General features: G+C 40.5%; 1 protein-coding gene across 11 annotated transcripts in view; it reads left to right on the forward strand.

The window, feature by feature from the left end:
* The window catches only part of dachd (dachshund d), a 91,278-nt gene that overhangs the window by 62,010 nt on the left and 5,441 nt on the right, over nucleotides 1–23,827 (forward strand). The window contains exons 4-10 of one of the 11 annotated variants that reach the window (XM_044217191.1): nucleotides 4,679–4,851; nucleotides 4,979–5,165; nucleotides 5,293–5,424; nucleotides 18,246–18,391; nucleotides 20,686–20,833; nucleotides 21,524–21,682; nucleotides 23,063–23,131. In XM_044217191.1, coding sequence (XP_044073126.1) covers nucleotides 4,679–4,851; nucleotides 4,979–5,165; nucleotides 5,293–5,424; nucleotides 18,246–18,391; nucleotides 20,686–20,833; nucleotides 21,524–21,682; nucleotides 23,063–23,131 — 1,014 coding nt within the window. The remainder of the gene's footprint in view (nucleotides 1–4,678; nucleotides 4,852–4,978; nucleotides 5,166–5,292; nucleotides 5,425–18,245; nucleotides 18,392–20,685; nucleotides 20,834–21,523; nucleotides 21,683–23,062; nucleotides 23,132–23,827) is intronic. The other 10 variants (XM_044217192.1, XM_044217196.1, XM_044217195.1 and 7 more) reach the window with 10 other exon arrangements.

Genomic DNA, 23,827 nt, shown 5'->3' on the forward strand with positions numbered 1-23,827 from the left:
TTTGTTTGTTGATGTGAATTAGCTTGAAATGTGTCCAATCATCATGGCTCTTGGAATGTAAAGAATGTTGTTTGAATGTGTTTTTATGTCTGGCTGGCTCCATGTGTACACAAACCTATACACAATTATCTATACTGCATCATTGTGTGTACCCGTATGTTTTCATGTTTACCTCTCCTTGTTACTGCGAGATGTATTCTTTTTATGTGTCCGTTTGCGTGTTTGCTTGTGTGTGCGCGCATACCTGAGTGTACAGCAGGTATTTAACAAAAGCAAGATGTTTGCTTTATTATCAACATTAACTGCGTAAACACAAAAGGCTTCAAAGTTTCATTCAATGACACTGAGGGGCTGTGGGTGGCTACATCAAAGCTCAGTACCTTCCTCTCTCCCCCCATTTTAATGAGAAACAGGACTCACCAGCCTTGACTGAACCTGCCATCTGTGTGTGTGTGTGTGTCTGTTTTTTTCTTGTTTGCATGTGTGTGTGTGTGTGTGTGTGTGTGTGTGTGCGCGCGCTTGTCTGTGTGTGAATGTGGTAGCAGTTGTGTTTCCGTGCATATATAAGCATGTGCTTGTGTTGTGTAAAGTGACACCACAATGCCAGACAACATATTTATGGAGGCTGTGTCTTATGTTTGATCTAATGGCTATAAGGCTCCCTGCATCCCACATGGCAGGGCTTCCGATTTTGGAGGAGATTAACAGTTATAGTAAAGATGAATAGCTGATTAGTGCTATGGAGAGACCTCTAAATGTCTCGCCGCATGACAGACACTTTGTCATGAGCCATTCATTTCCTTTTGGGACTGGTGTGCAAATCCTTGATACGACCACAACAAAGACTCTCCATTTGTGTGCACTGCCGCCTCACCTTTGTTGGCGAAATACATACACGACATGGGGGCATTTTACAAGCGCAATTAGGAGGAAAACTGAGATTGTTTTGCAACGGCGTACTGCATATGTATTGTGCAGTGAGTCAGTTCATTTAGCTGCTTGACTGGAATGGTCCTGTTCAGTTTGACAGATCAGAAGAGGAAAAAATATCTCAACACCATGAAAACCAAAGGCTTAGTACTGAGCAAATCAGCCCTTTGTCTTGTTCAATTCAAATCAAAGGATAACCAGGAATGTTTGTTTGACAACAGCATTTACAATGCATTGTTCTGAAGCCCAGAGCCTCCCAAACAAAGACAGATAGGCTTTAAACAAGTCATTTAATTAGCAGTGGATCCCCAGCTTTGGCTGCGCCAACCAATTATACATTCCTGAGGCATGTGCAGGTCCTATTTCACGAGAGCGAGAGGCAGATCCTCTCCAGCCCTGTCTCTTACAGTACATCTCTCCCCTTCCATTTAAGAGAAGGTAAATAGCCCAGACAGACAGCTTCATTAGCCAGCGTCTGAAGAGCGCAGGGCAGATTGTCGCTTAAATAGTGCGCTTTTACTGCAGGCCCAGCCGGCGACCTACGATCAATTACAGCTGACATTATTGTTTGTCGGGAGCTTTTTTCCTGGACAGAGGGAGTAAAAAACGAGATCAGGCCTGAGCTTTGGCTGGAAATGTAATCTTCCCCCTCTCTTTGGTTCTTTCGCTCCACAAACAATAAATCATTCAGTTGAAGAGATAATAAAGTGCCAAGTAGGAGCTAGTTTAATTTTTGTCAGGGGAAATCTGTCCACAACAGAGTTAAGGGTAAGGGGCTGTCTGCTACCTCCATACCATTTTCAACGACAACGGCCTTAGTTTCTTTTTTATTATTTTCCTCTGTAGGGTTGGACGGCCAGAAAGGCTGATGTCCTGTTTAGATGAAGATTAACGGCTGCACAAATCACTGCAGGTTATCATTTCTGTCATCAAAATAAATTACTGCTCTCTTTCTAATCATTTTAAAACATTCAACATTCAATCTTCTTTCGGTGTGATTCTTTTCAGTATCGGACCTACCGTCAGTCATGCGGTTTGGTTCTGATGTAACAGCTTTTTAATCATGTTGTTACCAAGGGCTGTTTTAATTCATTCAATTCATCCTCCGTGATTCAGATCTTTGCTTATCCATGCGTGAACTCCCAAGCACTGCACGACATAATAGCTGAGCTGTTTATATTGGTATTAAGTGATTTGTAGTTTTAATGATGGTAAATAGGAGTTCACCTTTGCAGGTCCCTCAGGCTTACTTCAGGTAAATTACTCCAAATCTATTGTTTATGCCCTTCAGGAGAGAGGGGGGCTTGTGGGAATTCACCTCTCATCAGGTCTGAACTTCTGTATCAGAGATAAATGCAAACTGACAAATATGTTTCTAACGGTTTGCCCACTGGAATATATACACAATATCTAGGTGATTAATGAGTCTGACTAATGCTTGTTGATTCTATTTTTGGAAAAGAAATACACAAAAATCCCTGCGTATTATTATTACCAAGTTAAAAATCGTTCAGGACTATGTGCTGCAGTTGCTTGTGATCCTTTTATTTAGCAAGAATAAATCTAAAAAAAATGGGAAGAAATACATATGAATGAACCAAGAACACTTAGGCCTAACTGTCTTGCAAAAATACCAGATTCCTTGAATAAACCAATATGCTCCTCACCTGGGTCCTTTCAGCAACAAAAAAAGGGATTTGGTGGACCCTCGTTGGTCTGTTGCACATTCCCCTACAGTGGCCTGAATGGGCCTTTTTAGGAGAAACACCGCTTTAGGATGGGGTGACATGAAAGGGGCTGGACAGGCACTGAAAGCGAGACTAATACCACTTAGAGCGAACAGAGGTCCAGTGTTTCCCTACCAGGCTGTCTTGTCAGGTGGAGACACATCACCAAAATCCATATACCATCAAGTAAGATATAACAAAGATACAAGTAGAAGAATGTGATTAACAGAGAGTAGACCTAGTGTTATTTTAGGCAATTCTTCACCTTTTCTTCATAGTTTATTGATTTGGTGAAAATTTGTCTGTTGTAGCGGTGTTTGATTGAATGGGTGTAATGTATCCACCTCAAAGGCAAAATAAGTCTCTTCACTCTGGCCCTTGAGTGGCCTTGAAAGACTGATAGGTAGCCTAAACCTCTCCATGTTGTCCTACAGTAAGTACCCCCGCAATCAGGCCCTCTGTGGTGTTTTTTAATTGAGCTTAGCCTGCTGAGTGGTAATTGATTCAGTCTGAGCTACAGCAGAGGCACTGATACAAGGTGCTGCATGGCTTCCGCCTTTCTTTAATCTCCCCTGCTTTATATTATTTGGGAATACTCACCACTGAGAAACTGCATGCCATCTTTCTTATGGAAATCAATGTTTCTTTTGGAAGAAGGAGAATGACAGAGAGGAGTACTTCTCGTGTCCTTTCATTTTCAACCAGTGTCCTTCTCTTTAGAGGCTTCGCCATGCAGATCTCCTTGCCCTTTGGCGACTGATGTTTTGTCAGAAAAGAAGAGTGGAGTTGTTTTGTGGATCAGCTTTCTGTAGTGCAGTATCTTTTTTTCCCTCTTTCTTTCACGCAGCTTTTTTACCTTGAACTGGGCTGCCAAGAAAAAGAGAAAAAAAAGGAGTGAAAAATCAACAGAGAGGCTCAATCAGATCCAATAGTGTCTATGAGGTTTTCTTTAAAGGATTTGGGGAAAAGCATCTGAGTGGCGGAGGAATGAGACCAAACTGTTCCCAGTCACTTTTGATCCTGCCAGTTCAAAGTCCCCATAGAGCAGAGGGGGAGGGAGGGGCTGCCGTGGTTGGGGGGGTACAAACACCTAGCTTTGACCTTCTGTCTGCACTCATGTCCTTTGAAAGTTGGCTTGTTTTCATTAAGCCATTCAGAAGCACAGTGCAGGGCCACAGTTTGACTAACTACTAACCCCCTATGGTATCTTTATTAGACATTCTTTACATTTTTGGACGACTAATGGTTCAATTTTCCCAATTAGGCGTCTATTACTAGACAGCAATTGAATAATTTAAAACATTTGTAAGATATCTCTGATGTTGTAATGGAATACTTTGTGTGCCTATAAAAGAGAAAGAAATGAAAATCCCATTATAATGTGAGCAGAAAGTGACTTTACTCGTTTTGGTCTCGCTCTCTTCTCTCTCTCTCTGGTCTTGAATATAGGCTGCTATAATTAGCCTAAAGTCATTGCCATACTGTGGTCTGATGGTACTTGTTTGTCATTAGCACATTTATCTAGTCATTTGGGTAATGGCTTTCAAGATTGCCTTTGTTTTTACAGAGATATTTTTTATATGTAAATATTGAGACAATTTCCATAATGTGCCCTTTTTATTCATCATAGAATAATTGATGCATCTTTATTGCTGTGTAAACTTTGGTCTTTGAATGACTGTGTATATAGTTATCATCCCCGTTTTCTTTATTATTATTGCAGTAGTATCTATTATTAACGTATGCTGTAAAACATTTATGTGTATTATGTTAACATGGAAAGATACCCGAGAAGCGATTAATTTGAATTATTCCACTTTTTCTCTAATGGATGGCAATGTAAAGCTTTAGTGTTATTGGACACCAATTTTAAAGGGTAGCTCAGTGTGGGGAATTACTGATTGCTGAATTAACAGCAGCAGGTTCTGAGTTTTCAGCTAGAGCCTCAGAAGTTTCCCCTGTGAATATCTTACTCATAATATGCATCATTGAGTAACCAATGACCTCTTCATGTGTCTCAGGCCTGGAACTCCCCTTCATGATGATGCCACACCCCCTGATCCCAGTCAGCCTGCCTCCAGCCTCTGTCACCATGGCGATGAGCCAGATGAACCACCTCAGCACCATTGCCAACATGGCCGCCGCAGCACAGGGCCAGAGTCTGCCCTCCAGAATGGTCACCTCTGTTATAAAGGTAAATTTATAAACTGAAAGCAGCAATGTCAATAATACTAGATGGTGTAAGCATAACCTCCTCCTTCTTGTGGTGTAATGTTTCAGTCTATATTGGATATTTATTTTGTTTGTGTGTGTGTTTTTTGTCGCTGCTGGGGTTTCAGGAACGTGTGCCGGACAGTCCCTCCCCTGCTCCCTCCTTAGAAGACAACAGGAGGCCAGGCAGTCACCCATCGTCCCACCGCAGCAGCAGTGTGTCCAGCTCCCCAGCCCACACAGAAAGCTCCTCAGACAGGATACGTACGTCTCTTTATAAGAGAACACAGATAAATGGTGAAGAAAAAAGCCGAATGAGCTGTGCAGAATGTTGCTGTTTTGTCTATTTTAAAAAGACGGAGTAGAAATACATCTTCTTAGTAATGTTCCTAACGTCACTCCTGCTTTGTCACCCTTTCTCCAGCGGCACACCACAATGGCCTGTCCATGAACCAAGCCCTGCTAGGCCTGTCCCCCAACATCCCGCCTGGGCCTAAAGAGGGAGACCTGGCCCACGACATGAGCCATGAAGTAAAGAGGATTCACACTGACAAAGGTGAGTCAGGTTTCATTTGAAAGAAAAAAAGTTTGATAGAGTGGTGTAGTCTACATGATACACCGTGTGCCGACAAGGATTTTCAGAATGCCCATTACAAAAAAATTCATATTGTTTCTTTTTTAAACTTACAATGTCAGAAAATACTACATTTTAAGTTAAGGACTTATAATTCAGCTTTTAGTCCCTTCTATTCAATGTTCACAATGTATAAATATGATAGATGTTATGAGAAGCAAGTGACCGAATACTACATTTGTGCTCTACTGGACAGGCTCTGTTCTGGGAGCCTATGATATAAGTTGTAATTCTGGGAATTAAGTCTGATAACAAAGACGAGGGCTCAACAATTTAAGGAGAACAGAGCAGGTTATTGAGTCTGTAGAAAAATCTGAACCAAGTTAATATCACAAAATCAGCGGAGGCAGAAGGACCAACTGAGCAGTACTGAGAACAGAAGAGACAAGGAGCCCACATTTGGTTAATGTGTCATCAAAGGCAGAACAGCTTTCTGAGACTATTGTTGGTCAGAGTGCCTTCAAATCTAATCAACTTTGATATACGACCTTTTTTGTACCAATTGGAGTGGAAGATAACACCAATTTTGCCACTGAAATCAAAAATCTAGAATAAACTGTAGACCCACCAGAAAACATTCTTCATTCCTAGTGTACTTTTTCACCAAAAGAAACATTTAGGAGATTTCTAGAACTCAGCTGAAGATCTTTTAAGGCCTTGAATATTGATAAAACAATTTGAGAAATCTTAAGCCTTTGACAGGATTTGCAGTCACCCTCTTTATTCTTCATCCTTCCACTTTATCTCTGTTGTAGATTGTGTCACTATAACAATACTCCTAAACTAGCTAGTCAAAGTTTCTCAGTTTAATATGTATTCTTTTTACAGACCAAAAATCAAATATGCACTTGAGAAGAGGTAACCTGCATAGGTGTAAATATGTGTGAATGTGTGTGTATGTGTACAAATGTTTGAAGGAAATGTCACACACATTTTGCTTGTTTTTGGAACTCCATAGAAACACAGTGTTTCTGTGTTTTCCTGCTGTAGATGCTTTGCATGTACAGCACATGTCAGCCCATATATGCTATCAGGACATTCAATGACAACCTCTTCCAATAAAAACCTACAAATAAAGTGCATTGTTTTTAACAATTTTATGCAAAAAATACCTGCCTTTTTTTAAAGGATCCGATCACTTTCAACTTTCACAGATTTTACGTTCCCATGCACCCATGTGCTCTGCTGTATTAGGACACTGTTCACTGCATTTACAGTTAATAGGTGTGGACAGCTCAGAATATTCTGTTAACAGAAAGAAAAAAGAAAAATTGGGCAGAAATGTAAAAGACCCACTCTGAGTTCTCTGAAGTAATTATGAAAACATTAAACAGTGCGACTACTGAATCTTAGCACAAGAAGTAGGTTTCATATAATCAGATTTCCACGCAGATTTTGCATTATTGATTTTTTTTTTATTTCACAGTTTTTTATATGCCAAAATAATACTGATAATTTTAGATAAATATTGTATAGAACAGTAGACTTGCTCACATGTGCTTTTTCCTATCATCCCCATTAACGCTGAACTTTTAAGGAAAAATATTAAACATTCTGAACCTCAATTACATTGTCATGAGTAAATGTTTTTATTATTAATTGCTGGCATTATTTCATTTGAATTTTGCTGTGCTTGTAAAAAAAATATTTAAAAAAAGAAAAGAAAAAAGATAGAAATCTACTAAGCGTGGCGGATTAAATACATAATGAAGCAAATAATAGATTTTAGTATTCTCTGTTGGTTTTCAGCAGAGCAGGGGTGGGTTGTGCTGTGCTGTACTGGGTGATACAGGGTGGGGTGAGGCTGATAATGATATTAAAACCACTATGGAAATCATTGGGCTGTATGTTCCCTGTTGGCTAGGCTGACGTGAAGATCAGTGTTAGACCTTCACTCACAGGGTGTGAAGCAGTGAATAGTAATAATTAGCGGGATCATGAGCTGAATTTATGGGTCACAAACTGTCTAAATGTCTATGTGTGTGAGTAGGTGTGTGTATGTGTGTGACAAAAAGAGAGTAAGGCAAACAGAGCAACACAAATAGAGAAAGGAGGAACTTTAACCATGTATCCACATACTAAATCAACTGAATGTTTCCCCAGTAGCAGAAATCTTACTTCTTAACTGAAGTGCCTCCTCCATACTCAGATAATCAACACAAATGAAATGTAATTTCTTCGTAATATTAGAGGAGAAAGCAAATGACCCAGCAATCCACACCAATTCTAGCTAGTTGACCCACACACATCTACTCGCCAACACGCGCTGTATTATCTTTGAGATTGTCAATTCCTAATATGTCACTGGACTTGATTAGGATTCTGAGCTCTCCAGTGTGTGCACCAGAGGTCTCGGGCTGTGGAAAACATTTTTATAAAATAACCCATTAATGCAGAGGAGTGCAACTAAATTAGTTACCAATTTGCTGAGCATGAATTAATGAAGAGAGCTTCTCCCGGCTCCCACAGTTGTAATTTTCATAATAACCCCAGACCTTTATTTGGCAGGTTGTTTAGTTTTTTCGTTTGAAGGTTTTCATTAGTCTAATGAGGACTGTGCAAGGGCGAGCAGTCAGCACAATTTACATGAGGAAGCTATCATAATAAATGAGGCAATTTGAATAACATGCACAGGTTTATGCAGCGAGATAAGAGAGATTGTAGCAGCCAGATTCAGAGGTAACCAATACATTAGAACCAACTAATAACCAAAGTAATTCCAATAAAAGCTTTAAGTGAAGGGAATGAAATTAATGATAGATATATTGAACTGTAATGATATGATACATGATGCATTAGATTAATAAAATAAATGTGTTCCATTGTTAAAGAGGGGAGAGGCCTCACCATCCAAGCTTTGTTTATGGTGAGCTTTTTAATTAGGCTTGTTCATCGCATCAGTTTGTTTAGATAAATGAGATAACATTCCAATGGTTTAATGATATCTCTCCACTTGTTTGATCTTTATGATCCTGGCAGAGCATTAAATTAATCTCTTGCAATGCAGTCTTCGAAGAGAGCACAGTGGGTGCAGAGGAAGGATGCAGTGCCTCAGCTCATATGGATGCTATTTAAATAGCCAGACACCTCAGAGACAGCCACTATAATGTCACATCACTCATATCCTATGAACATGTCTCATCTTTTTCATGTCATCTCTGCTGATGAAGGACAAAGGCTGTTTGTTGTTGTCTAAAAAAGACTGTTTCCAAAGTTGTGTCACCCAGTGCAGAGTAAGCAGATGGTTACTCTGGGTTTTTTGGGAGCTGTTGTTTGAACTCGATTATTTTTTGTCCAAATTTTGCCCGAGAAAAAAGGAGAGATTAGATGATGTGTAAGAAAAAAGGCTAGTAGAAAGCTAAGTGTTATCTCACATGTGACTAATTGAATTGCTTCAAACAGAAAGTCTGTGGCGATAGCTTCCGACAAGCCTCTGTCTCGTGAAACAGCAGGTAGCTGACAAACAAGGGGAAATTTGAAAGGTACGGAAGCCTTTGGCTGTAAACTCACTTTGGACATCAAACACTTGACATCATTTTATTTCCGTGGGGAAAAAGGTGTTTAAAACACAAGCCATATGTATGTACATCGAAGTATAGGAGTTTTCTGTAAATACCATGTGGCAGTTAAAGCATTTTGCCAACAACAAATTTCACCACTTTACCTCAGCCCTCCCACTGCAGTTAAACATGCCACATCTCTTTTACGCCGAGCTAAAATGCCTGACAGGAGAGTCAGAGGCAACTACGGTATGTAAACTGATTCTGTAAATCATATTTTAAAAGTGGGTGATTCACTGGTAATATGATATTGGCACTTCCCTGGTAAACATTATATATCCTTGTTGACACAACAAGAGATGCACTCTTAATGTCTTCCCAAGCACAAATGGATGCTTGTGGTGTATTATGTCACCTAGAGGTGCATCCTTTCATACTTGCTATCAACTGGGCAATCGGTGATGCATCGAACACCGGTGTGACCACAATGGACATAGCTGATTTGCCACACCTTTTCTTTGTCAGGATGCTTCCTAGATGTCCAGTTGATGTGCTTAGGGCTGGTGAACTGTGCAGTCCCAGTTTACTGCCTGAATGATGAAGTGGAGCAGGTCCCAGTGTCACAGTCTATTACATACAGCTGCTTTGGGCAAGGACCTGTAGACGCTGATGGGCTCATGTAGAGAGGGGGATATAGTTTGAAAAAAGATGAAAAAGACAAAAAAGTGATTTGAGGCCTTTGTAGTCTTTGTTCTGTTCCTTCTTTGCATAAGCATTTGCAATGATAAAAAGGAACGTAGGGGACTTTGTGTCAGGCAAAAGTTTCTGCATTAGTTTTGTGCTCTTTTTGCGGTGTAAATATTTCACTGACATTGATGGTATCCCTGTACAGTATCATTAAAAGTTTGATATGTTCAGTGTAAGCTCCTTCTCTTCATCTTTCTGACTTTAATGCATAGTGTTTTGTTCAGTCCTCCCAATGTCCTTGGCGTTGCAAGCTTCAAACACATGCTGACTACCTGACTTTCCCTAAGTCAGGAGGCAAGATCATTAGCCATCACAACCCTGAAATGTGACTTGGCAGACAATAATGCTTTATGATCAAACAACTTGTCAGTGCGTCCTGTTGAAATGAAAGAGTGCAAAAAAATAATTCAATAGAGGATCAATCAAATTTCCCCAGCCCATGTGAGAGAGATTGCTGATGGTGCAGAGAGGGGCTATTCCTCGAGGACATGGGAGTTCATTTGGATATTTGTTCTCTCCCTCATGAATGTTCCATTGCGTGACACCATCCCCTGCTAATCACATTTCACTGAAAAGGGGGGATGCTTTTAGGGACGTTGAAAAGAGAGAGGTTCTTTTTAATCTTTGAAATGCCTCAAAAGTGACAGAATGCTTTCTCCTGCCAAGACGTGAGCCTCGGATGGGGAGATAAATATGCTGTGGTCAGCTAAGTGTATCTAGTGAGCAGAGAGGCAAATTTAATAATGCATTATCATTCACTGGCGAAGGTGAAATCTCCCTGTCCATCAGAAGGCTGAGGCCTGTTTCATGTTACCCTTCACTGCAAATGAACAAGTGCTTTACTCAGCCATACCAGAGATGCACAGTAGGCACCAATGCTCTACTATATATGCTGCTCTGGACTATCAGGAAAACAGGTCAGTAATCAAAGCAATCATCTATCTGTCTTGACTGGAGACATTAATGATCATAGTCCTTATTCCTGATAAAACTGTTTTAAACAATAACCTTTTTTTGTTCTTCCTCTGAGAACACAAGGTGCGTTTTACATATCTGAGCATCTGCTATTATGCAGATTATGGGAACATATTTACCCGAATGCCCTTGGACATCAGCATTAAACAATTATGAAGATTATGTACAATGCAGAAAATTTGTGATTCAAAACAATTCATAGCTTAGCAGTGGCAACTGTTGCAGACAGATAAGGTTGACCCTGAATATGTATTTCTGTACTTTTGGAGACATTCTGTGAGGTTGTTTGTATAATTTAATATTTACATGTAAACAGTAATTAAGTGATGCTACCGACATGCCAGGGCCAGGCTCTGCCAAGGTAAACACCAGCCCTAGTAGTTTGCCACAGTCCATCATGTTTACAGACTTGCAGAGCCGAGTGCTGTTTGTGTGCTCTTCCTTGGCAAAGCCCATAAAACACAACCAATTGGATGCCGAGTGTTGAACACAGTCACTCTTATCGTCTGGCAGTCTACTCGCTGACTTGAGGACATTGTGAGTCAAACCTTTAAATTTTCACTCTGCGATAATTACACTGCTATACTTGAGCTTTTATATCCTTTCACTGAGAAAGTAAATCATTCCTAATAAAGAGAGGAAGAATAGGGGGCGGAGGGAAAAGTGCTTGAGGACTAATTCTCTTCACTCCCTCCCTCTCTGCTCTCTATTCTGCTTTTTGAAAGCCTTTCTCTGAGTATTCCAGTCACCTTGACTTTGCAGCTGCAGCCTTATAGTCTGTTGCTTATCCTGCCTAACCCCAGCCTGTCAATTAGGTGTTTAAAAATTAATCTCTTTAACTGGAAATACCATGCCAGCTTTCTTCCGTCTGTAAATGAAGTGTTATTAATTCACACAGTGCAAAGCCAGTGTTATGAATAATGTTATCAAAACAGATTTCCACACGTTTAACACGTCGCTTCTATTAAAACCCCTTAAGTATTTTTATAACTGTGAAACCAGGACTACTAATGGATTTGCATCCATTTTTGAGCTTCTACGCCAGGCAGCCACAGAGCAAGTGCTCCTAAGCCAGTCCTTTTAAAGTTTACATTTCCCATTTCCTCTTTTGTTCTTTCATCTTCATTTAAAAGCAGCTCAGTATATCCAGTCTGGATTAGCGCCAGCCATCGTCAACGCTCGTTCAGCAGCAACAGAACGGCATCGCCTCTCCCTGTAGGATTGCAATGCCAGGCAATGACACCAATGTGTCTCCCTGCCCCCCCTCCCAAACACAGCAAAGCTCTGATCTAGCAGCAGGCTATCTGGCCAACCACACCAAGCTAATACTTGTTCCATTAAAACCTGGTGATTATGGGGGATTTCCTCTCTGTTTGTTTGTTTGAATGCTTAATTATCAATATGTAATTGGCATGTGTATTGTGATGTTGGGTGCGTATTCGGTGGCATATTTTACTGGAATACACATTGCTATCGGGTAGAAACAGGACTCCCCAGTCACTGTCTAAGTTAAGCTGCATGAGAAGTTGCTCTAATGAATTAATAAATGCTAAACAAAGGAGAACTAAACAAAGAGTGAGAAATAAATGGCTTGATGATTAGTGGGTCAGAGAGATTAGTGGGGTATACAGTACAAATGATCCCCTTCTGAAATGGGAATGATTCAGGCAAAATACCCAATCAATAGTTTAGGCCAATTTAATCTCTGGGATTCCTCTGTCAATAAATGGGCCTGGTCAACGGAGGTCAATATGCAAAGACAATCTAAACACCTTCAAAGTGCCTCACTATGTCCTTCTTTGAGTATTATCTTCTTGACAGTTTGGGCTCATAGTCAATAGGTGAATTACAGAAATCTATTCAAGTCTGCCCAGCTGTCATTTTCTTTTCGAAGCCACAAGTTTATTTTTGCTCCTCCAACCTGAGCTTTACCCTCCTGATTTGACTAAAAACTAAGGTCATGGATTTAAGCACTGTGATCTCTAACCTTTAATCACCTTGCCCCGCTCTGTTTCGACCATTCTAACTGTGATCGTCGCTCTACAAAATGCCATTTTGTCTCCACTACTGTTCGCTTTAAGAGCTCATTTGAAGGTGCGCGCTGGCAGAAACAAAAGTCCTGTATGCTTTTATGCAGTCATCACAGTCAGCCAAGCCTGTAATCCTCAGAGGTCCGATAATGACATAGCCCCTGCATTTATTACATGGAGGAGAGGAGAGAGGGAAAACGCTGACTTTGAACAAATGAACACTCTGACCTTTATGCAATAAATATGACATGGGCCGCATAAAAAGACAAGATATCTTCCTCCTGAATGGAAGTCAACACGGATTCTGCTCCCTTGCCTCTTGCTCTCTCTATTTCCATTTCTCTTTCCCTCTCTCTCTTGCTGTTTTTTTCTCTCCCTCTTTTTCCAGCTAACAGTTAAACAAATGATGAAATCGATTTTAATTGTTTGCACCATATTATTGCAATCTATGCTCCAAAGGCACAATTTGTAGTTCATAATTTTCTCTGCTGGTAATGTCATACTTAATGTACATTGCAGAATAGTATGGACAATCATCTGTTAGTATTCTAATCTTCATGCGAGATTAGATTCTTAAATTTATTCATTAGCAGTGTTTTCTCAGCAATGAAAGCAATGAAAAAATATTCTTTATTCATACCAGGAAAAGACAGACAGAGAGAATCAACCTTTCACTCGGTGTGATCCCAATTGAGCATCACAAATGTCTTCTTTTGTCACCTCAGACCACCTCTCTGACAGTAAAGGATTTATGGTTATTTCCTCCATGCAGCTTGTCCATCTGTGGCTCTATCTTCATATGGCCTTGAGAATACGATTCAATTTATTAAGGCAAAGCAATGGACTCATTACTTTAAAAAGGTGGCAAGAGAGAGAGTGAGTGAGAGGGAGAAGTGACACACTGAATTGGTTATTAATGGAAAGGCACAGCCATAGGGTAGTTGAAATTTAATGATATCCTACAAGAAAATATGAGGGTGTCACTCTCCAAAAAGTCATGCTAAATGTCAACATTTTAAGGTCCCGGCGCTAATTTTATGCCTGTGCACAGTAATGTTTTGGAGAGCATTTAGGAAACACGGCCCAGTGGCCAGCCTGATTATCCCGCTCACCTTCTCTCCTCTCTCCAAATGGGTTTGTGCAGCAAGCGATTTCATCTGTAAGTGAAGGGAACATTAGGGAGGGGAGAAAGAGAGAGCGATAGAGGAAAACACGCGGTTTGATTTTCATGCTGTGATAAGAGAGTGGGAGCCAAATGTTACCTGTTAATCTAGCCCAAACCGACCGGGGCTCTTGACTTTGTCCCCCAGCAGGGATGGGGCAAACACTCATTTTCCTCTCTCCGTGATGAAAAGGAAATTAGCTTAAATGTGATGAGGGCACATTAGTGTGTGTCGTGCGTGTATGTAATGAGTGTGTATGCGTTTGAGGGTTTTTGTTAGCATACATCTTCATGCATGTGTGTTTTCTCTTTCTTCACAGTGTATACAGTACATTACACACACATATGCACAACATATGCAAGTGATAGTCATTCTAAAGGAATTTGTCTTGTATGGATCATCACACACATTCTCACAGTATGTCCTGCAGGTACTTACTTACTTTACTTTAAGAAAGGTGTGCATACAAGTGAATCTAACCCTCCAGTAGTTGGATTCTAGATTGGATTCTAGATGCTGTGAATAAATACATTTTAACCTTTGTTAACACTTGGAAACCCGCTTTTACAAGTGTGCAGAGATTACAATTTAACAAGAGACATAAAATAATAGCTACAGTTTTTAAAATAAGCCTTTTGTATACTATAGTATATGTTTAAAACTATCATACAGTTAAAGCTGAATTTATTTTGCCTGAAAGACCCTCCAGAGTGCAGACATCATTTGCAAGATAAGCTAGGCTCATGTTTTTTTAAAGTGCCCAAATTGCATGCAACTACTTTTCTGCCCAGCTCTGCATCACTGCATGTGTACCAGAAGACAGATATTTCCCATGACAAGATTTTCCAAATCCAGCGCTTTAAGTGCAGGTGGAATAATGCTGTGTTGGCTGCTAATGGCTGTCCGAGAGGTCATAACTACTCCATTTGAAGGAGGCTGGTTTCTCCGCAGCCCTGGCAGGTCAAATCAAATGTAATTGTGCAGTGAAAAGCCATGCCTTGCTTTGTGTTGGCTGTGCTGACAACCTCCAGGTTTAGCATTCAGTTCTCCTGCTGGGAGGAACACAGGTTTGCAAGGACAAAGGCTTCACCTGTCAATATATCACACTGACTGGCCAGCCAAATGTACCTCTGCTCTCCCTCTCTCTTTCCCCCTCTCTCACCTATCTCTCTTCCTCTCTGTCAGTCTTTCATTCTCTGCACACCCATTCTATTCCAGCCTCCTCTTCCTCAGACTCTGCCTCACCTATCTATCTATCCATCCATCCATCCATCCATCTTCTGTCTTCAACCATCTATCTCTCATTCCTGGCATCCTTCTCCTCCTCTTTCTCTCTCTTTGTGTCTTTCTGTATCTTCCTCTCCTCCCGCTCACACTGCCTTCGTGTGAGGACTCAGCTGAAATGTCCTGAGGGACCCAGTTTCAAACACAGGAACCAGAAACATATGGCACATTTTCAACTCCCAAGGTCAATTACAGCTATTTATCCAGAGATTGCAGCTAAATTTCCCAAGGTTTCTTCTAGATTTACCACAGATTGCAATGTGTGTCTGTCACATTTTAAATCAGGCCAGTTTCCTCTGCTTCTCTCCACTCCCTGTGACTTTCCATCAAGTATTTCAAAGGCTTTCAAGTGGGTTTTAGACATGTTTTATCTCTGGTTATCATGTGCCCCATCTTTTTTGCCTCAGTTTTGCTAGGTCCAAGTGCCGCTTGCAACACAAATCTAATAACATGTAAATTGGAGATAAGCCCAGATCCCTCCAAGTGATATTTTTTACATTCATAGTTTGTCAAGTCAATTCCTGGGCCCCTGTTTTAGCAGCACAACACATGAGGAGTGAGAAAATTAACTGGATAGGTGATTCATCATTGCTAGCACACTGTCAAGGACTCCCTCTGCAGCTATTGAGAGCAGGGTGGAGGAGTAGGACGGGGGGTTGTTTTAAATTATGGCATTTCATTCAGAATGCATTGTATTTACAGCGTCCCATTTTTATTTGTGGCTCCTATTATCCGCCGAAACAGTTGTGCATGAAATGTTATTTGTGACAGGGGTGACCTGCGAGTGTTTTTCCACACAGTATTTCATAGTCAGGGGGCCTTAACTGTACCTTTACCGTACGGTAAGCACAAGAGGCTGTCACAGCTGCTGTTGGCAGCCTTGCTAGTGGAGAAATATCACCTGGAAACAGAGTACTCCATTCCACCGGCCCCCATCACTCCAATGCCTGTCGCTGTAATTAAGTTGAAGTCAATGATTCTGGAGCGATGGTGAGAAATAAACATGCAAACACATGCCAGCATTTGCAGCCAGGCACAGAGAAAAAAAGGGGGGGGGGGATTTAGAGGGCAATAACATTAGAGACATTTACATTTGAGTTTCATTAAGCCTGTTTTGATTATATTGATTAAATTAGTTACTTATTAGCTTCCCACTTCTTTTTTTGAAAATGCCTGTATTTATGCATAGCTCCTGATGGAAATGTTATCTGACAAGGGGTGCTGTACAGTAGTTGGAGTCTGTCGAACAAAACACGCTGTTTGCTTTTCCCAGAGCATGACAGGTTGTTTCCCCTGCAACAAAGCCATCAAATATTCTGTGTGATCCAACATTGTGTTGGAGGGGAGGCCTGCTGAGTGGGAAGCCGGAGTTTGTTAAAGCAATGATTTATGATTAATGCCAACACTAAATAAGGGACAAAGTGCCTACAGTACAAATCAATTACAAAGCTACAACAGCAGACCTTTCCCCGAGGTCTACTAACGTCTCTAGTTGTTATGGTGATTTTATTGGAGGTGGGTGATGCATGCATATAATGCATGCAATACATCTATATCAACCTGAGCTGAAGCCAACTGTAATGCTTTTGATCTTTGATTAGTTATTTTATTGAGATAAAATGGGACTTTCATGTTGTGCCACTGTATAAGGAGAGTGCATTTTATATGTCCACCCAGACGCCCACCTCAAAATGCAGACAGGACTGCACCAAACAAAACAAATTACCACAGGAGTGGCTTCTTAAAAGTAGGCAATTCATTATTTTTATGAAGTCAAATTATAAACAAATTTTAATCCATTAGGCAACCATCCATTCTAATTAATCAACAGGAGTGAACTCCATCTGAAAAAGGAGAAAGGTTGTTTACTCCCTCTCCACGGACCAGCGGTGCATATTTCACCATCTTCCCCTCTCTGAAAAAAAAAAAACGTTCTTCAAATTACAAACCTAAACTGTGAATCCTAACACTCGACTTTTGGCGCGGAGATGTTTCCAGGGCATTTGCAGATGCTTGAAATAATCTCCAATGTTTTTGCTCAATCTGCTCTGAGGATGGGTGAAATAAATACTTTAAACTAATTAATGTAAGACCAGCTGTTCCCAGCACTTGGCTAGCGTTGGTGAATATTGATGGGAGGGAGAGGCAGAGCTGTTCAGCTCTACTCGCTGTTTGTACAAGATTCAGCCTGCCACATAAACAGATATGAATACTGGATGAGAGCAGAGAGGTGCTGTGCACAACACAACCAGGGTTCCACATTACAAATAAAACTTTCCCCCCCTTTCATTAAATTAACAATTAAACAGCTGATGGTGCAGACTTCCTGTGGAGACCTTTTTAGACTGGATGTGTTTAATAAACAGTTTCTCTGCAAGATGGTAGCACTTACAAATTGTTGGCTTGATAAAAGCTCACTGGACAAAAACATGTGGTAGATCTGCAACAAACAGCAGTGTCCATACTGTTTTAGTTTAACCAGACTGTATCTGTGTCTGCCGGTTTTCCTCATGCTTTCACTCCCTCCCTCTTCTGCTCCTCTTTCCTCCTCTGAGGCCTGGTGGGGAGGCTGGACAGCAGATGGCAGGGCCCTATCCCTCTGCCGGTGATGAATGGAGGATGATGTCATCTTAGGTTTGACAGGCACCCGTGCGTGCATACACAAAGGAAGCCCGCGCCTCTGGGGTCGAACTGTGGGCCTGCTTCTGATTTTGGAGTCCACATGACATCTCTTAAATGGGAGAAGCTGGATTTATGTTGTGGTTGATATTGTTTAACCCCACACTCGGTCGGGCCTTGAGAAGAAGCAATATAAAGGAATCTCCAAGGGACCAGTCAGTCCACTATATTTGTAAGAGGAGGGGAGAGCTCGGATTGGCTGCTGGAGATCAATACAGACCCAGTCATTGCTACTGGTCAATTCAAGCCAGGATCAATATGTGTCAGCATTGCCAAAAACTACTCCACATATTCTACCACTTAGCTTGTTTTCAAGTTTCCCAATGATTAATCAATTTTCAATGTAATTTTTTTATTTTTTGCAGAGGACAACTCAATGTGCACTCCAACAGCAAGAGATAGCTATGAGAGGTTGTCATTGGCTGGACAGGCCCTGCCTCCTGGCTTCCCCTCACCATTTCTCTTCCCGGATGGCTTGTCGTCAATAGAGACTCTCCTCACCAACATACAGGTATTGCCCACTGACAGAGTTGTGCCCTCATAACAAGACAGAGTTAACAGATTGTGTTGTTGTGAACAACTTGCTTAAAAAGACACTGTTAGGAGCAGTAACTTCAGCATCTTCTGATGGTTTATACAGTAAAGGATTTCTGCACTGTAGCCAATTCACAAACATTGATTGTTTCAAGCTGCTATGTGTAAAAATGTGATTGGAGCATATTTTAAAATTATTCTGATGCCACAAGGAGACAGTCCTGGTGCAGCCTATGTGTCTGCCACAGTGCCGTTTTTTTAACTACCACTTTCGTTGGTGACGAAAGCTGCCACCATATATGTCACCTGCCACCAGATCAGCCAAACAAAATTCAATTGCAATAACTTTTTGCAATTGCAAATGTTTCAACCTTTAGAGGTTAGCCACTATGCATATTTATAACAATATGTAGAATTCAAATACTTTGCACTAAAATGTCAAGATTTGGACCTGAATCCATCAACAACACTACTAATACCCATATACATTTGTCGTGGTTTGGGGGTTTAGTTACTTCGGATCTGCCACACCTATGGTGATGGTGTGTCAGATCAGAAAAGGCTCATATGGGTCATTTTGAAATCTATTGACAAAGAATCTATTTTGTCGTCATTGGCTGAGGACTAAATCAGTAAAAATACTCTATGGAGAACCTATTTGTACCCAAACAGAAAACTAAGCAGGTGTTTTCACAGCCAATGATTTTTTAATGCTATTTTTGCTAGATCTCTATAAGCTTAATGACTCAGTCTGGCGATGAAATATAACACTACCATAGATTCTCCACAATGTCTTTCTATCCTAAATTCTGTTGGTAAAAGTCAATGGCATGATGCAGACTCTCTACAAGAGCTCACTTTTAGTCAAAAAAGTGGACATCATCCATATCCTCCTTCCAATATACTTAGAATGAACATTAGGAATACAGATACACTCATCTGTAAATCTGCATACCTTAACAATACCCATCTACTCAGAGTGCCATTTAGGCTTCAGCTCAAACACCCTCAGTCAGAAAGATGAATGTATTTGCCTTCTATCTGAGTGTAATGATGTGTGTACACTGCTGCCCTTCTCATTGCACTTGTACCATTGGCATCAGAGTCCTGCTTCTCCTTTGGCTCTGTGTGGTAATTAGAAAGCCACAAGTAAACCCATTGCAAGCTCCCAACACTCCACTAAGTCATCTTTGATAATGATCTGCGCGTTGAATATTTATATACAAATCAACAAAATGAAACCAAGCAGAAAATTAAGATAAAGCAACTTAGAATAAATTGGGGTCAGAAGAATCAACAATTAGTAAGATATAGCACAGTGCATTTGATATAATTGCATGTGGATGGGGAATAATTGTGATGAAAATGGCTGCAGTACTGTACAGCTTTCACATGAGAGTATCTTTAAATTCAGGACTGTCAGGAGTATATTTGGAATGGCAGTAATATAATTGATACATGATAAGATACTTGCCATTCATATTATTCATTCCTGCTGTGCTGTGTGAGGAGCTTGAAAATGTGCCACAGGGACTAATACTGTATATTTGTACCAGTCAAGTTGTCAGTTGTCAGCTGTGTAGTTAAATGGAAAGATGTAAGAGAAGTATAGAAAGAAACATGTAAATATAAAGAGTCAGTCTATAGAGTAAAGATGCTGACCTTGCCTATAAACCTTTTACCCTCTACTTAAAAGACTGGAGCTTGGACCTAGAGGTTAGCTCCATCATAACCGTTAGTGTGACAGTGCTGAATAGTGTTTTCTCCTTCAACCTTCTCAATCGACCAAACGTCTCTCTGGTTCAGTTCAGATAGCTCTTAAGTGTAATGTCTATCTACGCTTGTATTTCACAGCTTCGACCAAAAGGGGTCAGACATACCCATCACCCTCACATTATTCATTATTCGAAAAAAAAAACTTATTATTACAAAAACTCAGAAAGATCCATGTTTATGTTTCTAGATCTTGTGGGAGCAGCTAAAACATAATGACATCTTCACAGGTAAAAGGACCAGCAAAGGTGGCAATATACCTGAAAGGAATCATGTAGCAGCAGTCAGCTTTTGGCCTTGTGTTCTGCTTCACTACTGTGGGCAGCACAAAGAACTGCTGTGACATACTTTCAGTGTGGTTTGCTGTCACTTCATCTTGAAGCTCTTAAATAGCCCACAATCACTCTCTCTTTCCCTGCTCCCCGCTCTCCCTTTTTTCTGTATATCTCTGAGTGTATATATATTAATGCGTGTGTGTGTGTGTGTGTGTGTGTGCAGGGCCTGCTCAAAGTGGCAATTGACAATGCGCGGGCTCAGGAGAAGCAGGTGCAGCTGGAGAAGACAGAGCTGAAAATGGAGCTGTTCAGAGAGAGGGAGCTCAGAGAGACTCTGGAGAAGCAGCTCACCATGGAGCAGAAGAACAGAGGTACTGCCGGGCGACTACCTGGCACTGAATCCCCCCTGTCAGCCATGTCCGTGTGTGTGTGTGTGTGTGTGTGTGTGTGTGTGTGTGTGTGGGCATGTGTAAAGGTGTGTATTTTCGCAGCAGTTCAGACTTCACAGGCCTGTGCTCATGTAGATGTGATAGCTCCTGATTGTACATACACAGTTCAGCATGTATGTTTCTTATTGAAACACTGACATACAGTAAGCGGCTGTGTTTCTTTGGTTTCACATACGATGATCTGCTTAGCACAGGTTTTCCTGCTCTTAGTCAGTTAACATAATTGGTAATACACATTAACTTAGAAAAATTCACTCTCAGTCTCATGTTAAATGCATCAGCCTCATATGCTAACTGTGTCGTTTATGTTTAATGAGAGAAATTCATGAAAAATATCCCAATACATTTTTCAATTTTATTTAATTCCCTCTAGCAGTTTATTAAGTCGCAGTCAGTATTTTCTTTTAGTAAGGAAGATCTTTATATATTATAAAATATTTAGGTTTAATTGATTTCCCTTTTTATAATAGTATGCAAAATTTTAAAAATGAGGTTATTATCTTTTCCTGTTAGAATGCAAGAGCTACAATAATCCAATTTCAATCTAAGATAAGGCTCCACTAATTTGCCCCATAGCTCATTTATTGTCACTGTGGTCTTTCCCCATCTTAGCAATCATTCAGAAGCGTCTGAAGAAGGAGAAGAAGGCCAAGAGGAAACTCCAAGAAGCTCTAGAGTATGAATCCAAGAGGAGAGAGCAGGCTGAGCAGTCCCTGAAGCAGCCCTCACCCTCTGACAGCATGCGTTCACTCAACGGTCAGACGCTCCACAGTGAGACACTGTTACTGTGCATTTCACTTCCAACACTTTCACACAAGACATTTCAGGCATTGGTGGTTTCTAGTGGCACAAATGAGGAGGGAAAAATGCAAATGTGTCAATCCAAAATGTTAAGTATGATTTTCCAGGAGATAAAAGTTTCCTGAAGCAAATATTGTGAAGTCACAGATGACTCTATCCTTAAAAACATAATTATTTTATAACAATACTAATAAAATAACTCATCACACATCTTTACAGTATCTTATGATGAGCTTTACATTTATAGCAGCAATAAATAGATTAATGCTGTTTTGCTCAAAATGCAAATACTTATCTAAAGTGCAACTTTTCAGCTGTTAAAATGTACATGTTTGCTTTCCATTCTCATTCCATTCCATGTCCTATGAAGTTTTGCATGCTGTGCACTAGGGCTGCAACTGATGATTATTGTCATTATATATTAATCTGTCGATTATGTTCTTGATTAATCGTTTAGTCTGTGAAATGTCTAATTATAGTAAAAGAAAAATGCTCATTAGTTCCTCAAAGCCCAAGGTGACGTCTTCACATGCCTTGTTTTGTCCAACCATCAGTCCAAAACCCCAAAAATGTTCAAAAATGTTTACAATCATATAAAACAGAGAAAAGCAGCAAACGCTGCAAATAGAGAGTGATTGTAATGTTCGCTTGAAAAATGTCTGAAAAAATGATTTGATTTTCAAAATAGTTGCAGATTAATCAGTGCTGCTGTGCACAAAGTACACACAGCAGAACATCAAAATGTCTCACCCGGAGTTAAATCATGTAATGCATTTACAGGACTATTCAATTATTGGTGGGGGTGTAAAGTAACTAACCACATATATTCAAGCACTGAACTTAAATACAGTTATTGTTCATTACTTGTACCTGACAGGTAGGTTTTGCATACAAAACATGAGGAGCTCATAAAATATGATTTAATGTCAGAGTTTAAACTAGCCGGTGTGTCAGAAGTTTTCATTTTAATATGTCACTGAGTGATGCAGATCTTTTTTTATACATAAAATCAAATACGAGTACACTTTCCCGTTTGACACTTTAGCACGTTTTACTTCCAACAATCCGTACTTTTATTTAAGCTAACGTTTCAATGTAGGGTCACGCTTTTATGGGATAATTATTCCAACGTGTTGAATCAAGGATTTGAGTATCTTTTTTTTCACCACTGATAATAAGCACACAGAGAAGCACAATTCATCCTATACACATATTCAGTTACACATTCAGTTCCAGAGATATGGCTTGAAGGCTTAGCCTCTTGTTTTGAATGAACGATGCTGTGAAACTGGCATTGTGATAGGTGGATGTCAGGGATGTTTAACGGCGGTGATCCCTCTCTTCTCTCAGACTCTCTGACCCCTGAGATGGAGAGTGACCGCAGCAGTGGAAGAACAGATGCTGAAAGGACAATACAAGGTACAGGGGCTCAGATGAGACAATAAATCTCTCTCTCTCTCTCTCTGGCTCTCACTCTTGCTCTCTTCCCCCACCCCCGGCTTACTCTCCTCCCTCACACACACACAATGCTTCAGCTTATGAACATTAGTGTTTCTGTGCCTGCTGTTCAGGCATACAGCTCACCATCTGGGCCACAGCACTAGGTCAAGATCATTGGTTTTCTGTAGAAATAATATTGTTCTTTTACTTGACTTTTAGTGGCTGTGATGCTTTTAGGAAACAGATCTTTGTCGGAACAAAAACTCTGTACAATACAGTAGATAAAATAGCGACACAACTAAGCTAGAAGGTCGCAGAGAAAGAATGAAAGAAGTGGTTTATTTACAGCTCAGGAAGCATTAATGAGTCATAAAACCACAAAAAGCAGTGGAATTCCCCCTTTGATAGTAATAAACGGGGCAAATCAATCCATTTTATGAATAAGCCTTGTACATTTTTAATGGTTTGTTTGTTTGTTAGCCTTGGGGGTGCAGTATGTGTTTGGGGAAGGGCGCTCCAGTGATAACCTCTGTAGACTGTCTGCTATCTGTGTTTACCCAGATACAAGACACCTTGCAGAGGTTGAATATCCTCATTATTACTCGAATGTCTTCCTTTAATACGCCTCAGCTGCGTCTGCTCAGAACCGCCCTTATCAGTGGGAGAGGTCCCAAT

This window comes from Siniperca chuatsi, linkage group LG12 (assembly GCF_020085105.1).
Source record: "Siniperca chuatsi isolate FFG_IHB_CAS linkage group LG12, ASM2008510v1, whole genome shotgun sequence".
Classification (NCBI taxonomy): domain Eukaryota; kingdom Metazoa; phylum Chordata; class Actinopteri; order Centrarchiformes; family Sinipercidae; genus Siniperca; species Siniperca chuatsi.